Here is a 21,193-nt window from a genome sequence, read left to right as displayed (position 1 = left end):
AGGAATCCCACCATTTCCATTGGGACAATATTACACAGCCTAGTTGCTCTCACTGTCAGGAAACAGTCAGATATGTTGTACTATATGGTAAAAATTTTTATTAGTTTCTCCTTTTGACTCTATTTTACATGCTTGGTAAATGTGAGTTAATGGACATAGCTAAAAACTGCAGTGCTTTCTGTCGAGCCTGCAGGTCTCTCAGTGCAGGATACTAACGGCTAATTGCTGTCCAGGGATCCAGGACTGGTTCAGATAATACTGCCCATCCTGCCACCACAGAGGGGTGTACACTATGCACAGGTTGAAATATTAGTTATACGTGTACTGCTCTTGCTCTGCTGATGCTTGGTGTGGATTATGAACTGTTTCGTGCTGAGAGCTCCATGGTGAGAGCATGATCCCCTGGGGAATCAGGACGCTGATTTCTTTATTTTGGCCCTGACTGAGGCACATGGCACCATTTCTCTTACTTCACTATGGCTCTAACACTCTCCTCAAACACATACAACCATTATGGAGAACTTTCCCTGTCTTCCCATGTAACTCCCTCCCTCAGCTGGCCTGGCATAGGAGCTTGGAAGAGGTGGGGCAGAGGAAGCCGCGTCCCTTGTAGCCAAAGTTCAAGTATATGACTTTGAAGAGAGCCCAGTTTGCTTGAACTGTTATTGAACAGATCCATTGAGCGAGTCTTCAGTCTCCCTTGCTACTTGGAGGCAGTCAGACCTATGAGCAATGGGTGCAGGCTAAGGCCCTTTCACTGAAGAACACATTAGTTCTTTCTGCCTCCAGCCACTGCCTCTGCAGCGCACCAGCACTACCTCTCCCATTTTGATAAAACTTCCAGAGGATTTTAAAACAAATTTAATTTTTTTGTCATTTTACAGCAGTTTGGGCACAAACTTGAGGTGTGACTTTGTCTTTCTGAGGATAGCCTTTTGAAAAACAGCAATAGCTCTCCTCTGCTGCCAGAGGTATGTTCTTCTCTAAAGTGATAGATTCTGACATGGAGATGCACAAGATGGGAGCTGTGGGAGCACTCATTCAAGGATGTGATTGTCCCTATGTATTCACATGTAAATACTACTTAGATAATAGAAATGGGTCAGTCACACACTGGATGGTTAGTGTGATATATAGTTTTGTCCCCCTGCAGAAATTCTTTTCTACTAATACCACATGAAATAATACAATCTGTAGGGGAAATACTTCCAATTTCCAAAATATCTAAAAAGTATTCATGTAACTTTTGCAACTTGCTGATGACGGAGTGAGTGAAATAAAATCAATTATGGGTATCCTACTTAATTTTTGTCCACTTCTTATATTGGCTGAAGCATGTTTTATAGCAAATTATAAGCTCTGTGCATTGTTCAGAAACACTGCAGTCAGTTCATGATAGCATTTCCCCTACTAATTTATCTTTCAGTGGCAGTGCTTGTCTATAAAAATTGATTTGGTAAAGGAAGTATGAAGCTCTGTGCGACTGTAACAGTACCCATAGTTGTGGAAGCTGCAGTGACTGAATTTCTGGATCTAAATGTATGAGTCTTTACTGCTTGGGTGAAAGGATCAGGCCTATTAGTTTGAAGACTATAAATCTCACACATGGTCCAGCTACTTGAGGGGGCCAAAGGCCCACACTTAGTTAACATGGGTTATATACATTTTTTTAGGGTCGTATTCTGATACTGTTACTGAAATTAATGGGGCTACCTGAGAAATAAGGTGTGAGCATGATATCAAAATGTGGCCACTGGTGTTTAGGTCACTTTCTTTTCTTCCCAAACTCACCATTACATGAACATATTTCTCTTTAAGTAATTTTGTGCGGCTTGCCACTTTGATAAAAGAGACGGAACTTGAGATTAGTTTAAAACTGTTGGAGTCATAACTAGATCAATGAATTGTCATCGACAAGGCTCTGCTTAGCTGCAGGACTATAACTGTTCTGAACTTACCAGAAGAAACTTATACCATAAAAAATATGCTATTGCAGAAAGATTTGGGAGTAAGTAAATTCAATACACAATGTCAATTTGACAGTGAGAAATATTAGAGACACAAGGTAGATGAGGTAATATATTTTACTGGACCAACTTCTGTTGGTGGAAGAAACAAGCTTTCAAGCTACACAGAACTCTTCTTTTCTGTTAGCTCGAAACCTTGTCTCTCTCACCAACAGAAGTTGGTCCAATGAAATATATTATGTCATCCTCCCCTGACTCTCTCATATTCTGGGACCAGCACAGCTACAGCACTGCAAAATGAGAAATATTATAACTTTTCCAGACCTGGTGACATACATTCAGTAAAGCTGCATCTGTATGTTGAGTGTATTTTGAATTACAGAATGTATATTGTAAATCAAGCTTCACTTTTCTCTTTCTCTTCCCATTCAATTAAGACCCATATTGTATAATATGTTTTTGAAATGTTGAAAAGAGGATAACTTAGAACTGTGGAAATATTTCAGCATACTGCTGAATAGCAGTGGGGAGAGAATTATACTAGCATGTTTACTGGTGATGTAAAAACATAGCCATACAATAATTTCAATAGTCAATAACAGAGCTCTCAAATATTTCTTCACTAAGTATTTCTCACCCACCTGATAGCTCTAATGATGGTTTTAAGTGCTGGCGTGAGATCTTCTACTGATACATCACATTGGCATCCTCTCTCATCATAAACATCGTCTGTTCCAAGAGTGGTGTCAGCTACAGGATACATTTGCAAGCTAAATAACAAGCACTTCAAGACAATACCCGTGTACATTTAGGTAGCTTTCCTCTCATGCTGTCTATATTGGGAAATAAAACTACATTAAGGGAACCAAGTTCTGCTGTCTAGTCTAAACCTAAAAGCAGAGAGGAAAACAGAATTTTAGTAATGAGAGACAGAAAAAGGCCTGAGACCTGTTAGATCATCAATCGATCTCCCTGCTAGTGCAGGATTGTTCTCTATAGTCCAAATAGATACTGTAATACCAATACATTTATAATGCAGGTCTGCGTGGCATCTGAGTATATCACATCATGTTCTCTATTTTAGAAAGAAGCAACAGGGTAACAGAAACCGTGGCAGAACCACAATATAGATAAAAGACACTGATATTGTAATGATGAATTATTAGTTATTATTTATATAGCACCATAAATGTACATAGCATTTAACAGAAAAATAAAGGATTTACTCCCTCTTCCAAAAAGCAGATTTATTCTGTGTGAGGACAGCTGAATGACCAAATATTCCATTTCAGGTAAAAACTGTGTTTAACAGAAGAAAGATATAGGATGAAATACATCCCAGTTCAGTTGGTCCACATAAGCCTTCTGCCTCTAAGCCATTTAAGAATTGCCTTTGCCTGCCATAGTGGGAGTTGAGGGAGCTCTCTGTAGTAGCTAGTCTTACGATGTAGAAGAAATCTGCTTATTTTATGCATAAAATATTTATGCCCCGTCCCCTCCCTAATGAAAGCTTGGATGCCTGCCAAAATTATTGATTAGTTTTAATAAACTATGTAATTATCCTGCTATATTATTTTAAGTTCACCAAAGCTACTAATAATTAAAATAATAACTGAAAACTGTACATAAATGCTGTACTTTCCAGGTGTCTCACACTTCTGTCCCTGATTTAGTCTTTCCAATAACTTCCCCCATTTCTGGAATTTCCTGCTTTATCCCTAAATACCATACTAAATGAGTCTCCCTTTATTCTAGTGGTATTTTCACTAAAAAGCTGATTCTTCTCACTTACACTGGTGTAAATCAGGAGTCACCCTGTTGAAGTCAGTAAAATTACAACTGTATAAAACCAGTGAAAGAGGAGATTCTGGCTTCTGCAGTTTAAAATAAAGCGCATTTCTAAATGGTGGCCTCTATGATACAATTCTTGGATCTTGTTCTAAGTGTAGCTTAATTAATGAAAGAGCTCCTTTAGTGGAACATTGCAAAGAAAAATCTGCATAAAGCTGGTGTTGAATGAGACTCATGCAATCTATGAAATTCTCCAGGCAGTTCACAGACACAAATATCTTCAAAATACATTTATAGATACACAACAAAAAGTTCTTGTAAATTTAAGCCAACACAAAAAAGAGGCACTTTTCTTAATAAATTGCCTTCTTTCTTTCTAATATTTCCATTAGCATAAGTTTCCCTCAGTAGGGTAGGAGCTCAACACAATATGTCAATGATGCTGCTGAGGAAAAGCTATAAACCTTATTTGATTTATATGAGAAATGTGCATATTTCTTTATAATACTTCGAGACTTGGAAATGCCATCCACCCACAGCAACGGGTGGGAGAAATTGATGGGGCCGTTGGTGAAAGGGAAACAGCCATAGTAGCAAGGGAGGGAGACGTTTGCCAATGGACAATAGGTAGCTCCTCCCCCCGGGAGTCTCTGGCAGCCATTGCCAGTTGTGGGAGAAGGGTGCTGATTGGCCAGCATTCCCAGCTCCCAGGATTTAGTCAGTGCAGGGGCCTTGTGGAGCCTCTTTCGGCTCTGTTCCAGCTGCCCACCTTACCCACTTGAACTAGGAATGGGAACCTGGTCTGACAGATACTGCAGGTCTAACCAATCGCCTATTTACAGGATCAGGAAGGAATTTCTTCTCCCATGGGCCAATTGGCAAAGGACTAGGGAGTTTTTTGCCTTCCTCACAGCACCTTCAACCCACAGTGGTCTGAGTAGGAACACGCTTGGTACCTAGCTAAGGTACTCGGGTGATGGTGTTTATTCGTCAGAACTTGTGGCTGGTTTCCAGTGCAGTTAAGAGAATAAAATTAATGGTGCCCAGAGGTAAAAGACCTGGGATTTTGGTGATGAGCCTTAGACTCATGTGACTGGGTGAGTCCTTGTGGCCTTCATGGGCAGAGGTCAGACCTTGTAGCCCTTGTGGACCGAGGCCCCACCATGCTGCACCCTCTGTGCCCCTTGCGGGGGAAAGGAGGAAGAGGATGCTAGGACTCAGAGAGAGCTGAGTCCTGGGGTGTAAGATGAGGAGAGCCACCCTGTGTTATGAGTTCTATGTTAAGTAGCCCTGTAAACCTGATGCTAGTTATGGATTATATGGTAACAAGCCCTGTAACCCTGGGCCTGTTAATGGGTTCTTTGGTAAGGAACTCTGTTATCCCCACATTGGAACCAATTAAATGCCTGGTATAAGAGAATATAGGTGATGGGCAGGTAGAGCCCCTCCCCGTGTTAAAATTTAATAAAATTGTAATCCCATGCATATGTCTGTTCTCATTTTGCTGCTGTGTCCAAAAAAGTTTGGGAAGCATGTATTAAGAAGAATTTGGAAAATTTTCCAATTTGCATTCCTGATGAAATAAAAGTTTATGCTCTGATTAACTTTCCAGTGGAATTTTATGGACATGTATGCATTCCATTTATGAATTTCACTGCCATTTATGATTATGCAGAGATATATGGGATAAAATTATGATGTGAAACCCCACAAATTGCAAATAAAAATGTATGAGTTCATAACTGTATGTCATATGGTTTGGTGCACAAGTTATGCCTTGGTTTTGATTTATATTTTCCAAATGCCATATGTGTTTTCTGTAGTTTAGCAATGTACTTTGGCTACAGTAAAACTGACACTGCTCTGATCTTCCTCACAGCACTATATTAACAATGTTAGTGACATCCAAAGCATATCTGCCTGTTCAAGAGAAATGAAAAGCTTTTATCCTATTCCCTTTCATTTGTTTCCTGGGAACAGCCAGGTGCTAGCAACAATATTCCAGTATTGATCAAAGTCTAGAAACTCAGTCTGTCTAGCTCTGAACCCCTAAAATAATATGAACAGTAAAGTCTGATCTTGTTTCTGAAAGCACCAGGACAAATACTACACAATGTTGCACTTAGATACTATGTTAGACTACTCTAGATATTGTATGCTCAGATCAAATAAACACACACACACACAACTGTACAACATAATATGTGTTCCGAATATTTACATAAATTATTGAAACTCTTTCCTATCAGTTTAAACCAGGCTTTTGACTATATATTATGGAGGTAATCAATATTTAATATAGAAATTAAATTGCAAAAATATGGTTTAATATTTTAAACTTAATTAAAACCTCTGTGTGTGTGTATGTGTGCGTGCATGCACATGTGTGCAAGTATGTGGCTATTGTTTTATTTCTCAAACACGAAGCAGGCGTGAAGCAGTATTAGGTCTGGGGAAGGTTTTAGGCAAAAGTTGTATCGCTAGACAGAAAGACAAATAATGTTTCAGTGTTAACCATTCTTTTTTCAGTGTTAGAACAACAACTTTTTCTCTGATTCTCTCATTGTCATATGACACTTCGGTGAATTTTACCTTCAAAAGTTTTACAATGTTGCTGAATTCATTTGTACATTCTAAGGTGGTCTGATTATTTTCCCCTTACATGCTTAACTCTTAGGGCTAGCTCCACAAAGGGATTTAGGTGCCACGTTAGGCACCTATGTCCAAATGTTTAGAAAATCAAACTCTCTGCTCAGTTGCCACCTAACCCTGTAGGCAAACCCCGTAACCCTAAATTCCCTAGATGCCTTAGTTTCTGCTGGTCATGTCTCCTAGGTGCCAACATTTCTGCTGGAGGACAGGCTCAAAGCAGCCTCAGTCCTGATGCCCAGCTCATGCCTAAACCCCAGCGGGAGCCTCAGATTGGACACTGTCCACCTGTCTCACCTGTGGGGCTTAATTCAGTAGGCGTATTGAGGAAGGGAGAGTGCAAGCAGGAAAGAGAGTTTTTGACTCCATAGTCTAGTGGTTAGGGCACTCACCTAGAATGTGTAAGAACTGATTTCAAGTCCCTACTCCAATGAACATTTCAGTATTTTATACAAAGTGGAACCTTCAACAGGGGAGGCTGAGGGAGACCCATCCCAGAAAAGCCCTTAGCCCAGTGGTTAGGGCACTCACCTGACAGTTTGGAGAACTGGGTTCAAGTCCGTGTTCCACATCATGAAGAGTGGGAATCTGAACCTAGGTCTCCCATATTCTTGCTGAGTGTGCTAGCCACTGGCCTATTGGGTAAAAGAGGGCCATCGCCAGTTTTTGTGAGAAAGGACTGTCCTGGCTTCAGTGCTTAACTCCAGCTGACAGTTCACAGCTGTGAATCCTTGTAGAGGGAGATACCTCCTCATAAATGCCTAACTCCCTTTGAGGGGAGGGGCTTAGGCAATATTTCTTTAAGATAAGAAGCCTTGTTTTTATTGGTTATCAAATAATTCATGCATGATCCTAAAATCTAAAATTCTGCATGTATAATGAACATTGCATAAAGATTCCTATCTAATAATTATCAGTTAGCTTTTAGTTGCTATTAAACTTCCAAAAAATGCCCTGTAGAAATACTGGCAATATTTCATAGAATGGCTCCCGTTACTTAATTAAAAAGGAGTTGCTCCGTGTTTAGTGATGATAGAATCAGAATTTTTTCTAAAAACAGTTAATTATATACACCATAATTCTACAGTTAAAATTGCTGATCACATCATAATAGTGAATCACTAACTGATCTGTTATTAACTTGCCCTAAAAGGAGAGTAAGAAAGAAGGATGATTTTGTTTGGATTCTTTTCAACTTTTAAAATTCTAACATTTTAAAAATCTATTTCTAACTGATATGTATCGATATAGCTATACACACAAACATATCTCATACCTATGTAAACAGCACACATGTTAAGGTATAGCCATGTAAGAAAGTGCAGGCTATGTGATAAAGTGAAGAGCTATGGGGGAAATATCATGCATCTTTGACTGCATCATTTGCTGTACTCTGCCCACAAAACCGCTCTGTTGGTGTGAGCTCTGAAATTCCAAACCCCTTGTCCTTGGGGGTGAGGTCACCACAGGAGAGTCTTCAGCCCAAATGCCCAGTTTTGGTCAGGGTTAGCAGTAGCAATGACTTCACCCCTGCAAGCACTCACCCCATTAGGGCCAACTTCGTCCTGGCCTTGGCTCCCTCTCCCTTTCTATTAAAAAAGCAGAGACTCCAGCTGCTGGGTAATGGCAATGAGAGTACTTAGCTTTAACCTCAGAAGGTTATGAAGGACAGTACCAACAACATTTTTAAAAACTCTAATGCATTCCTAAAATAGCAATATATTTGGCATATGCAGAATACATGCTGTGCAGTATGTTATAATGGCTAAATTGGCAGTATGATATAATGGCTAAACTCAATTCATGGTTTCACCGCTCATGTATGTGTGGTCATGTGAAATTAATTCAGGTAAAACCTTTGTACCACACCACATTGCATTCTCTCTCTCTCTCTCTCAGAGCCCAATTGTGCAACCCTTATTCATACTGCTAAACAGTTCCTTTGACGTCATTGAGTACTCATCTATATGAGTAAAGTTTGCCCAATCAGACCCTCAATATGTATTGTAGATATTCACATTGAATGACAGAATCATAGGGCCAGACCATCAGTTGATGTAAATTGAAATAACTCTATTAAAACCAATGGAGCTATGCTAATTAACAGCAGAAGAAGATCTGGCTCATAGAGTTTAAATTAGAATGGTGGATTATGTTTTATAAGATCTTACTAATTAATTACAGTGTTAACTATATGAAAATTAGAGGAGATATGTTATCGGTTTAAACAGTCACAGAAATATTACCCTATTGACTGACATCAATTAACATATTGCTAACAGTACTACAGCTTTTTATCCCAAGGTATTAGATCATACAAATCCAATAAGGAGACTAAAGACACCAAACGGGTTAACTCTTAACCAGTAATTGCTAACTAATGAGGGCTTAAAAACAACTAAACTAAGGACCTGCCCCAGATCAAATGAACTCTAGATGAGGGAAAGTTGTGTGTGTTATTGAAAGAAAAACTATCATTTTTATAATACATAAATTACATGGTAATAACTAAGTATATGGGGGATGAAGTATACATTTGCATTCTTTCCATGATTTTTATAATCTACTCACCCTGAGGATTCAATGTAAGTACTCTCAGGGGAATGGAAGGGCAGAGAGTTCATGTGAGTTTATAACTTTCTGCCGTTAAGTTTAGAGATAAGAACAGAAATCAACTATTTCCTTGGAGAGGCCTTTTCAATTAATCAAATGAAATAAGTCTGTAATTTCTCAAGTGTTGAACACTTTGATGTTTTATTCAATAAACTGAGCAACATCTTTAGGTTATAGAGAATGCTAAATATCTCCTGCAAAGGCTCGAAAATGGTGGAATACAATGGTGGAATAAAATGGTGGAATACAACGTAACAGGGTGTGTTGGCCCTTATAGAAGGCTACAGCCTGTTCCTAATTTCATCTCAGAATGGGCAAAAGGGTGATTATTAGACTATTTAGGAATAGGTCCTGTTCCTCAGAAACCAAAGACGCAGCAAGACCTGGAGTAGGGCTTTCCACCAGGAGAGCTGGGGAAGCAGCCTTGGAGAGTCTGTGGAAAGGTTCTGTGAAGAGACAGGAAACATAGGGAAGGATAAGTTGTTCAAGGCCTGATGAGGCAGGAGAGAACAGAGCTTCTCATTCCTATGAGGGATAAGATTTTCAGTAGAATCAGAGACTGTTAGTGAGTCCTGCACTAAGGGGATGAAGACTCAGATGTGTGGGAAAGTAAGTGAAGGAAAAGCCTGAAGCAATGCAGTAGTTCAGTGGGCTGGAGGCCTGTTGTTAGCACCTGCCTTTATCTAGTGATGCCAGGCTAGAGCTTGCAAGAAAATGTGAGAGGAAGCCCTTTTCACTCCCCTGTGTTAAGGATGGAAGAGCAAGGTAGGAAAGGACTATTGAGTTGTTTGGTTCTGGAAGGATGAAGAAATTCCTTAGCCTGGGGAGGTCAGTCAATCATTGGTACCTGCCTTTCACCAAAAGAGATGAACCCTGATACAAGAAATGGACCACTGAGCTCCTACACTAATAGGTGACAAAAGGCATGGCTCAAGGAGGGTCAAATATGCGTGGTGTTTTGTGTTTGGATGTTTGTTTATCCCAGAAAGAGAGGGTTTTTGCTTTGGTTGGAGGGCCAAAGTACCAAAATCACCCGGCCAAATAGTCAGTGGAAGATCATCATAAGGAAGGAAATTGAGGTAAGAATACATTACTACAACAAATAAAATGCTGTCGTTCCATTCAGTAAGAAGAAAAAATGTTCTAAGCTAAACATGCAGTTTATACACAGTCTATTGAACATCCACCTGGAGACAGCATTTAATAACTGTGGAATCCATAGCAAGTGAGGAAAAATTTTGAACACACCAAGGTTGGTAGTGCATATCTGAGGGATAAAAGCAAGGCTGAAGAATGTACTGTGAGAGGTTGCTAAGTGTTGCCTATAAGTAGTAAGCAAGCTGGACATCAGTTTGATGACACTGATCCCAGAGGTTGCTGGACTGAGTCCTACAATGGAAACTTTACCAAAAAGCTGGAGTCACTTAAAGCTGTTGCTCCTTCTGCTGCAGAAGAGAAATGGATGTATCTATTGGCTGTTTTACATAATGGTGGATGTGCAGCTGGAAACTGCTGACATGCATACAGTCTGTGGTTACTCTGAGGAACTGGAAAGTATTTAAGTGTATTGTGAAGAATTATAAACTATATTTAGTTTTTATCAGTAGAGATTCCTGCAGATGCAATTCATGGCACCTTTTCCCTAAAACAAAGACTGCACGGGAAGTTCCTACTTATTTTGATGAGGCTTCAAGACCATAAGTTACAGTATGTCTAGGGGAAAATAATGGCAATCTTTGCAAAGTTTGTTCAATGAGCATGGAGAGGAAATGAATCCGTCAATGTGATGTGGCTAGAGGAGTATAAAATAAGTGGTAAAAATTAAAAGGAATATTACAACTGTGCTCAGCAAACTGCATTAGTTGTCAGTTTATGTCTAGATGCAGTACTAGTGGTACTGATTTTTTTTAACCTATAAAGACCTTTCTGGTTTGTATCTTACTGACCACTTTCTGTTTCATTGTTCTATCATAGCCGTTGAGATCAGCCGGGGCTGTTCAACCCCCAATCTGAAAGTCTCAGGATTTGTACATCTGAAGATTCTCAGAGAAGGACCCTAGTCTCTGGATTGCTGATCCTCAGATGGTCCGCTTGTTTTGTTTTCAGCCATGCAGGGAATGTTGCTAACCCTGATTATTTACTGAGGCTCTTCCTGAAGAGGTCTGTTGAGTAGGAGGCTCTTAGTTGTGGTCTACGGTGTATTTCAGTTCTATGTATGTGCTAATATGTGCTCTTAAAGGGATGCAGATACCTGAATCACACTCGTCTGATTATTTTTATTACCCACAATTATTAGAAATTACATACAGTACATGATTACTGTCATGAAAAGAGATTAGCGATGTCTCTATTTTGCTGCTTCCCTTGTATTCCCCTATCCTATTGTTTACATATGGGCCTTTCAGGGGGAAGTCAAATCTTTATAAAATAGGAAAATGTGATTATAGAAACCTAAAATTGCCAGGGAACACTCAGGCAACTGCAATACCAAAAACTACTTTTAACTCATTTTTTTTAAATTGATTATATTTCAAGTTGAACTTTGACAGACTACAAGTTGCTTGGCTCTCCCTATTCTTGGCTGTCACTAGGCTCCCTTGCTATCTCAGTCCTCTAGCATTGCATCTGGTCTCCGCATCCTTGGTTCTCCTGGACTAGAGGGGCCACTGGGTCCATGTTGATGCAGCATCATAGAGGAAGATCTTTGATGAAGTGAGGGTTACATTAGTGGAAAAACGGGATCTTTGTGAAAGTGCTTAGCTGTTGAAGGAGAAGGGGAGAGGCATAACCTCAAGTCCTATGACTCTCCTATACCTTCCCTAAAACAGGAGTCAATGTGGACGAAACTTGGAATCTCCATTCTGTGGGAAATTCTGACACTTCAAAATGTCCTTACACAAAACCTTGATCTTGTTTATCTTTTATTTGTTAAGGTTGGTCTATACATAATTTACCTAAGATAAAACCACAAAAATAAGGAAATGAAAAGTTAAAGCATATAATAGTACATCTCCCTCCTCTGCTCAGAGACACAAAGCTCACCACTAGCACCGCCACCAAACAGTACACCACAGAAAAAGCACAACAGCTTGAACTCTAACCTAGTCGGGAAGCCAGCTTTCCAGTACCCCCTCTCCAAACTCGAGTATCTGCAGTGGTTTCCTAGAACTGTGGAGAATGGATGGTTGTGGAAGTCTGGCTGGTTTGTGGTAAAGGGGACATGGGGACAAGGCATAATGGAAAATACGCATGAAAAATATCTTACCATCTGCCACTGGTTTTGGCTGAGAACTCTTCAGACGCAGTGAAGGTCTGAAACGAGTTCGGTCATTGAAGCTCCAGCTCTTTTGCACTTTGGTTGGGCTGCTCTCTGCAGTAACGTCAGTACCTGGTGACCGTCGATCTCCAACTGATGCCTGCCTGTTCTTAATACTCTGCCCTCTTGGGCTAGCCATCCGTACCCGCTCTTTAAAACTTAACTTCTGGCTGTGAAAGAGAGAAAGATATATTATTTCATATTTAATTCATTCCAATTTCCTTTGTAATGCCATAGACATATAGATATATTTATTTCCAGCAACTAAACTAAAGATAGCACAATGTAGATTTTTAACCAGTGTTTCATGGAATATATTCATTCATTGGGATAACGCTCATTTGAAATAGTATAATTCTATAGAGACATTATCATTGATAGTGTATAGTGATCGCAGTGATAGTGTATAGTAAATCTAACAAAATGTAATCCAGTAATAATGGTTTAACCTTACAGACATACTTTTAAGGTTAGGACTTAAATTTGAGATGATTACAAATATATTTCCATGTAAGACAGCCCAGCTCAGTGCATTTCTGATCATCTCTACAGATAAACAAGACAAATTGTTCTATTATTTCTGCATGCCATGTAGTTTTTGTTTTTTAAACAGGCAAGATTAATGTTATTGTTATGTTCATGCATTTTCAAGTCATGACATTTTCCAACATTTCATACACATTATTAATGATCACATAAATTTAGAAGTCTTTGTTACAGCATTCATTTGGACAAGACAAAAACCAAAATGAACAACCCTCCCCACAGAAATGTTATTGATGTGATGGCTGATTCACAAAAATGTGATATTATACTGTATGTTTAATAAAGTAATTTCCTGTCTTTGAGCTGGGAACTGATCAGCTGGAACAGCCACTAGCAGATGGTACTTTAGGACTAGTCAGCTGCAATAGCCTGGCCATGTTAGTGATTGTGACTGCTTGATCTAAGGTGGCCTGTACATTGGGAGAGCTACAGGAAGAATGCTTTTCTTCATGCGCCAGTGACTTTTCCCTTCTACTTACCCATGGGTAAGTTTTTGGGAGCTCCTAATTTACAAAATGTACAATCCAGCTTTGTTCATGTTTGTATGTGCTATGTAATGTACTTGATTCGATCACTCTGGCTGTTTTCATGTAACACTTTTCTATATTTATTTATTTATTTATTTATAATTTGAACTATTCATTGTCACTATTTTACATCTGGGACACAAATAGGAAACGGAATGGAGTAATCCTCTTTGAACCTGTGTATGTAGTTTGGAGGCATGAAGATATGTTGTATATACGTGATTAAGTTCAATAATCTATACAAGGGGAAAGTTTTCCTGCACAGTGATCCTATTCTTGCAAGGGAAGGGGTTGACAGACACAATTGTATTGTGGCTATATAACAAATGTGGGAGTTTTCTGTAATATTTTTATGAACAATGTGTGTGTCCCCATCTGTTTTTCTATTGTTACCTACTGGATATAGAGCGGTTAAATTGCTTTTCCTGGAATTGAGCAGGAGGTATGAGGTGTTTGGGCCATGTAGCCATCTGGGGTAGTAGGAATGCACCATTAGGAACTGGGCTGGACTCAACCCAGATGAATGGAAGATCCTCCTGAGGCAAGGGAATCTCAACAACCAAAGATTAACTCCTAGCTGCAGAAGTAGCTGAACGTGTGAACACAGCATGGCTGTGTCTGGAGAACAAAGACACAAAGGTGTCAGGTGTTTATGTTAAGAAAAGCAGGGTTCACAGACACAGGGAAGCTCACTGGGGACTTAGAGACAAAGGGAATGGGACAGAGGAGATAGGAGGACTCCTTAGGGAAATAGGGCCTGGCAAAAGCTTGTCTCCCCCCAGTGTGAAACTTGTCCTAAATCTGCATCTCTCAGAGTAACCCAAAAGACTTTCAGCCTCTGTATTCCAGGTCACTAATAAATTGTTATTTTATTTTGAAAAGTCGGCCTGGTGCTGCTGTAGATATTTACTGAAGAGCACTGTGCCCTGGAGCAGGGGGAAAGTACCTTGCAGGAGTCTGGCTCAGCTGGATTGCTGCAGGCAGCCATCGAGAGACAGGGATTGGTGGGGTTTGAAGGCCTAGTTTTGGAGTTGTGGAGGCCACTGTCCTGTTCCTGTGGAACAGTAGGAATCCTTGGAGTCAAGCACACTAATGGGATTTTCCTAAGGAGACCAGTTAAAGGCTGGGACATAGACCAGACCCTGCGAATCCATGACAGGTCACTCATCGGAGAGCCTTGTGTGAATGTATTGACTCTAGCAAAAGGGACATGGTGCTCCAGTGGCAATAAACCTTTTTGGGGTCATGGCAAAGACTATCTGCTTGTTGTTCATTACACTGAGATGCAGCCTGCTCTGCTTCCTTGTGGTTCCTGTATTTTACTGTAAGACACTAAAAAGAAGTGTTTTGAACAGAAATGTATTTTGCAACTAAAAAGAAATATTAAAATGTACTGTTCCATGTCTACCTGTTTAACAAACTATATTCTGAAAAGACAGAGTTCTCATATGTAACTATATGAAATGGAATCATGAGCTTCTGAGGTTATGAAATTTTCAGATAATCAGACAATCTTTGTCCATGCATCGTACTATGTCTCATACAGCTGAGACTGGCTGAGAGGCAGTAGGCGGCAAGCAAAGCACATGCTGAGCAGCTTATAATGAGGTCAGTTTCAAGAATGCTATAAAACATCAGTAGAAAGATCTTCATTAGACAAATATGGCATGTTATATCCCTTTAAAGAATACTTGTTTCTGAAATTTCTCAATCTAATCCCTTCTCCCCCTGCCCAAAGTAAGCAATTTTTGAAACAAACATGGGATGATACTGGAAATGTCATCTCTTTCCATTGCAAAATATTAATCACACCTGGAACACTAAATCCTGTAGTGTATTGAATACAAAAGACCCTCAGAACCTATAATCTGAAAGAAAAGCAAGTTCTAAGGTTTGTTTTACAGTAACAGTTACAGTTCAAGGCTCTGTTCAACTCTCAGTAACTTTTGTTTATAAACTGTCATGAGAATGTAATCTAGGAGGCAGTCATTTAATAGCCACAGTGTATTCACACTAGCGTGAATGAATTACATAATGCAAATGTATTTCTTATTATGGGTACTATCTCTGTACATGTGCTCCTCATATACGGCATTTGCTGTACTCAGAAGTAAAAAAAATTAATTATTACTCAAGCAAGAAAATCAAATCATTATTTTCTAGAGAAACCCTATAAAGCAAAAACTTTCTGGACATGTCACTTTGGCCTACATTAATTTAAATGATCAGAAAATTGATCAGGTAGCCATAACAAGGATTGATAAGGCCTATATTTTATTACCCCAGTAAATGCAAGCAAAAAATAATTGGATGAAGAGTATGTATTACTGCTGCTAAATCAACTCATTTATACTAATACAAATCTCTTTTCTCTCATTTTTTTAAAAGATGTCATGGATGTAGTACCTTGAATGAAAGCCATCCTGTTGATGTCCAGTAGAGACAAACATGACATCATGAAACTGGATGGGATAGACTGTGGCGTGTGCTCACACATTGCTGTGGACTGTCAGTTTTCTGGGATTAGTGCTTGAGGGCCCTCTTAGCCTCCATGTAAGGGTTCTTGTAACCTGAATGCTGACTCAGATGGCAAAAACTTTAAGGCACTGATTCAGGGAAGCAAATGGTTAAGTGCTGTCCTGAAGAGGCGTGGTCTTTTGAATCAGGGTCCAAGTGTCCAGAACCTGAATGAGCCCCATTATCCCCTACCCTATAGCAATTTTGTTCTTTTTGGGGGGATGACTCTGTTCTTTGTTGCTTATATTTTATCTGTGCAATCTTTTATGCCTTTCTATTTGTTGACTTTGACAATGGTAATCTTCTTGGACCTACTGTGTTCGTTTGCTGCCCGTTGCAGAATTCTGTATATTTCTCTAGCTATAGTACTGGAGCTTTAAAGTCTTGGAGGGCAAGTCTACACTACAGCGCTACATTGGCGCAGCTGCACTGATGCAGCTTCACCATGGTATCGTGTCTGGTGAAGATGTGCTATGCTGACGGCACCTCGGCAAGAAGCATAAGCTATGTTGGCGGGAGAGCATCTCCCGCCGACATAGTGCTAGTGTGGACAGTGCAAAACTTGCATTGCTCGGGGGGAGAGGCTTTTTCACACCTTTGAGTTAGATTGACTCAGGGCTGGTCTTCACAACAGGGATATCGACGCTGTTGCAATCAATGCAGAGGGTGTCAATTTAGCGAGTTTAGTGAAGACCCGCTAAATCGATAGCAGAGCACTCTCCAGTCAACCCCAGTACTCCAGCTCCCTGAGATGATTAAGGTAAGTTGACAGGAGAGCGTCTCCCTTCGATGCAGTGCAGCAAAGACACTGGGGTAAGTCAACCTAAGCTATGTCGACTCCAGCTACGTTATTCATGTAGCTGGAGTAGTGTAATTTAGGTCAACTTACCCCCACAGTGAAGACAAGCCCTTAAGCGGTAATATAGACCTGCCCTAAGAGAGGGGATCAGTTACAAATGGAACCTTTGGACAAAAGAAAATGACTTCTCTTTAATTTTTGTACTCTGAAGGTATTAGTTATAACATCTCACCCACTTAGTCCCATACATACAGCTCAACATACACATGAACTGTTCTCTTGCATAGGGCTTTGTAGTCCTTTTAATTTTTCCCAAATTCTTTATTTTCTATCCTTCACTTATGACGGAACTGCTTGGGGGAAGTCACTAGGGGTCACTGTGACTTCACTGGAGGGGTAGTGAGCAATGTTCTCTAATGGACCAAATTACTTTATGAGCCTGATGACTCCTATTGAAATCAACCTGAGGCCCAAACATATATTTGATAACCCAGCCCTAGAAGTTTAAGATGTAAGACTTCTCCACCAGCCTCATGCTAGAAGTGTGAACCCAAGAATGGTGATGTTATACCTTGTACCTTCTATGAGCGTAGGCAAGAATTCCAAGAAGTAATTTTAGTTTAGATTTCTATGCAGTAATGGAATTCTAAAAGAATACATTTGAAGCTTTTAGTGAATGGTGTTGAAAAATAGTGCATTTATTTCAAATTAGTCTCTGGACAAATAGAAACTATATTTTTGCTCATTTTATAATTTCAGTCTGAGATTATAATGACTTTTTGAAATCATTAAAAAAAAAAAACTTAAAAAAAATTGATGTAGCAAATTTTTGGCATAGAGCAGAGGATTCTCCCCTGAGAAATTACCATGTTTGGCAAGAGATAAAAAGGTCAACAGAGTCCAGTTGAAGCAAACCATTGTTTTAGCCTGCAGTCCTCTACACTGTAGATAATGCACTGATTCAGGCACTGTCTCCAAGGGAATTCTTCTCAGTAGCAACTGTAAATTTAAGTTATTGAAATAGCCTAGTGTGTGATACCTTAGTATTCCCCACTAATTAACATTTATTTGACATGGGAACACAGCCTCCACTGTTGCAGTAATCCTCTTGGATTTAGGAAAATGTAGTTATCCAAATATCCAAAAACTGGTTTAGCTCTTTATAGGATCAAACATTCCAAAAGTTCAAGTCTCAGGCGGAAGAGGGTACCCAGGCTTAGAAAAGCCAATGTGTGCTGCACTCTGCAGTTGTCAATTGCATGAATTTTGAGGTGCTGACACACTATACTATAATATACAACACTTTATCGCCATTGTATTAATACAGCACGGCAGGCAACAAGCAACAGGGAAAATTACAAGCACTTAAAAAAAATCAAGAAAGGACCCTAGGAGAAGTAAGAAATTGTAAAGCACTAAGAAGGGGAAGTAAACTGATCATGCACCTGATGTTAGTGGCATTCTCAAATATCATGTGAATAGATAGGATGCTGGATACCTATGTTTCCGAGAGCTGTACATCCTGAAGAGCTTCTGTTTATTACTACAAAGCTTACTAGGAGTGAGGGGAAATAGAGGTTTGTATTACTAAGCATTCCACTACTAGGAAAGGAGTTAGGTTTTCCATTTAAGCCAAGACAGGTTCCAGATCACTGACAATTCTTTTTTCACAATGGTGGAGGCAAAACTAATAAACAAGGTAATTGCTTAATTTTAAATCTGCTATGAGAAACAAATACAATATTGTATATGGAGATTCCAAAATATAATACATTTGAAAGAACCAATCAAAATGAGTAGTAATAATAGGTCTTTTTCTTGAACTCCTATGCAGGCAAAACTCCCATGACTGTAATGGAGACTATTGCTAGAGTAATGGATGCAGGATCAGGCCCACTATTTAGTACTTCTATTTAAAAGAATAATAAAAACCTACACTACTTGGGTGAAATTTACTTTCCTGCAGAGAGAATCATCAGAAGGCCTATGCACAACTTGAGGCTCCTGTAAGGTCTGAATATAGGGCTTAAGTGAAATGTTCTGCACTGACCTTGTGCTAGTCCTCTGCTCAGGGGTGAATTTCACTCATGATGAATAAATTGTTACACATATATATGAATGCAGTGTATAGGAATTCAGATTTAAAACGGCTTGCAGAATTCTAACACTAATTTACAGAATAATTTATTTTACAGAAAATACTAGAAAAAATATAGTCTAATTTTATAAAAGAGAAAAAGCAAAACAGCACTTCTATATAATATTTAGAAATACTAAATATAAACTGTTGTGCATTTCCTTAGCAAAATTAATGTTCATGTATAGCTCAAAGGCTCAATTCTATCCTCCAAACACAGAGTGACAACTTAGCCACACACTGAAAGGTTCTAGGTCCAAACAGAGTTAATGAATGAAAAATGTCCAAAATTAATTTTAATAGGTAAGAAATTAAAATAATTTTCAGATAAACGGACAAACATTTCTTGTTTGTTTTATTAAAACAGAATTAAGAAGAAAGAGCATGTTCACAAAGCAATCCAATGCAGTGCGAATACAAATACATTTTAATATAAAGAAAGACACCATTTATTTAGTTCACATAGCATCACATGCAAGTCACTCAGCATCACAGTAAAAAGAAGTTAAAGACTAGAGAGGATAGTTAACTCTAGAAAGTGCATTGCAGAACACTGCATTTACATATTTAATGCAAAACACCACATTCATTACATATATTTTAACTGATGTAAACATACAGCCATACAACACTGTAAGAACTATTAACAGCCACTGACAACAACATAGTACTTAACTTCACTTAAAAAGGCACTAAATGGTCAGGGTTTACACTAAAGTCAAAGATATCAGTTAAAAATTAAAAATGATTGATAATCTTTAAAAGTTTTCAATTGTATTTCTTTTTCTTTGGGAAAATTCAGTTTTGACATGCTATTGTGTATAAGGGTATGTCTTCACTTACTGGAGGGTCCGGCGGCAGGCAATCGATGTTCTGGGATCGATCCCGGAAGTGCTCGCCGTCGACGCCGGTACTCCAGCTCGCCGAGAGGAGTACGCGGCATCGACGGGGGAGCCTTCCTGCCGCGTCTGGACCCGCGGTAAGTTCGGACTAAGGTACTTCGAATTCAGCTACGTTATTAACGTAGCTGAATTTGCGTACCTTAGTCCGAAGTGGGGGCTTAGTGGGGACCAGGCCTAAGCTGTTGCAAAGTCTTTTAATGCCACGCAAAAAAGTGCATTTTGAAACCTACTCAATAGGAATAACAGAAAACATTGGTTGAGATTTTCAAAGGGGATATGGCCACACATCTTCCATTAGTATTAATTCAATGAAAAGTCATTGAAGATACATGGTTAAATCCCCTAGACTACTTTAAAAATATGAACCATTATCTTAATCAGAGGATATACTATTATCTTGATGTTTAGGGATTTATATGTGTAACTTCTATTTATGGTAAAGGGAACTGTGTGTATAAATGCTCACCTGTCAAGGTGGGAATAATTCCCTTCTCTTTTGTCTAAATCATTCTTTTTGAGAAAATAATGTAAGGGGATAAGTAATGAGCAGCCACACCTACTAAGGTCTTTTTATAAAATCTGAAATCAGTTTTTGAATACTGTTGTTAAAAATAAAAAGGAAGTATGAATAGTGTTTGTAGAGTTTTGATGACATGTTATACTGTTCAGTGTAAAAAGAGTAAATTGTAAGCGGGCTCAATGCGGGAATACATTTATATATGAAAAGACACAAGCTTGACAACAATATCAAGCTGGTTATGTGTGAAAGACAGACTAAATAAAGTGGATGTAATGGATATCTTAGAATGGATCTAGTGACCTCAAGAGGGATGTGTGTAACGGTAATAGGAGTTACATGCACATCAAGAGAAGAATCAGAATTCTGTAGCTTCAAAAGCGAGAAAGAAAAGTGGCAAGTTGCAAGGCCACTAGGGAGATGGCAAGACCATGTAAACAAGTTCACCTAACTTTCATGCTTTAGACTATTGGGATGTCCAAACTCCTCAAATGTGGCTCCACAGTCCATAAGTATTACAGGACTGTAATATGTCCCATGTGCAGCTGCACTTGTGGGCTGGTTTGGCTCTGGACTATATTTTATTTCTTTTAAAAAATGTTTTTGGGTGTCATGCAGGTGTTGAGATAAGCTCCACCATTCCTTCCTCAGTCACTTTTGTGCTGGAGAATTGAATCCTGAACACCCTATTTCTAGTTTTTGGGACGGTGTGGTTCAGTGGTTCTCAACCTACTTACCATTGTGGGCCGCATATGGGGCCCGCAATGTGTTATGTGGGCTGCAGCCAATACTACCTCTATGGCCCTGAGGATATCACATGGGCCGCAGCTCTGTGCTGATTTGGCTGCAGGTTGAGAACCACTCATGTAATTACTCTTCCAGCCACCTGGCCCTTTTCTGACTCTGCTCTCT

The 21,193-nt window shown here is 39.3% G+C and overlaps 1 protein-coding gene across 1 annotated transcript in view; it reads right to left on the bottom strand.

Moving 5' to 3' along the window:
• Positions 1–21,193, bottom strand: part of KCNQ5 (potassium voltage-gated channel subfamily Q member 5) — a 490,758-nt gene that overhangs the window by 16,429 nt on the left and 453,136 nt on the right. The window contains exons 10-11 of the mRNA XM_005308869.5: positions 12,286–12,506; positions 2,609–2,717 (exon numbers count right to left, since the gene is read on the bottom strand). Of these exons, the coding sequence (XP_005308926.2) occupies positions 2,609–2,717; positions 12,286–12,506 (330 nt within the window). The remainder of the gene's footprint in view (positions 1–2,608; positions 2,718–12,285; positions 12,507–21,193) is intronic.

The sequence above is a fragment of the Chrysemys picta genome, chromosome 3 (genome assembly GCF_011386835.1).
Source record: "Chrysemys picta bellii isolate R12L10 chromosome 3, ASM1138683v2, whole genome shotgun sequence".
Lineage (NCBI taxonomy): Eukaryota > Metazoa > Chordata > Testudines > Emydidae > Chrysemys > Chrysemys picta.
Note: the sequence above shows the minus strand (reverse complement) of the source record. Positions and strands in the feature narration are given on the sequence as shown.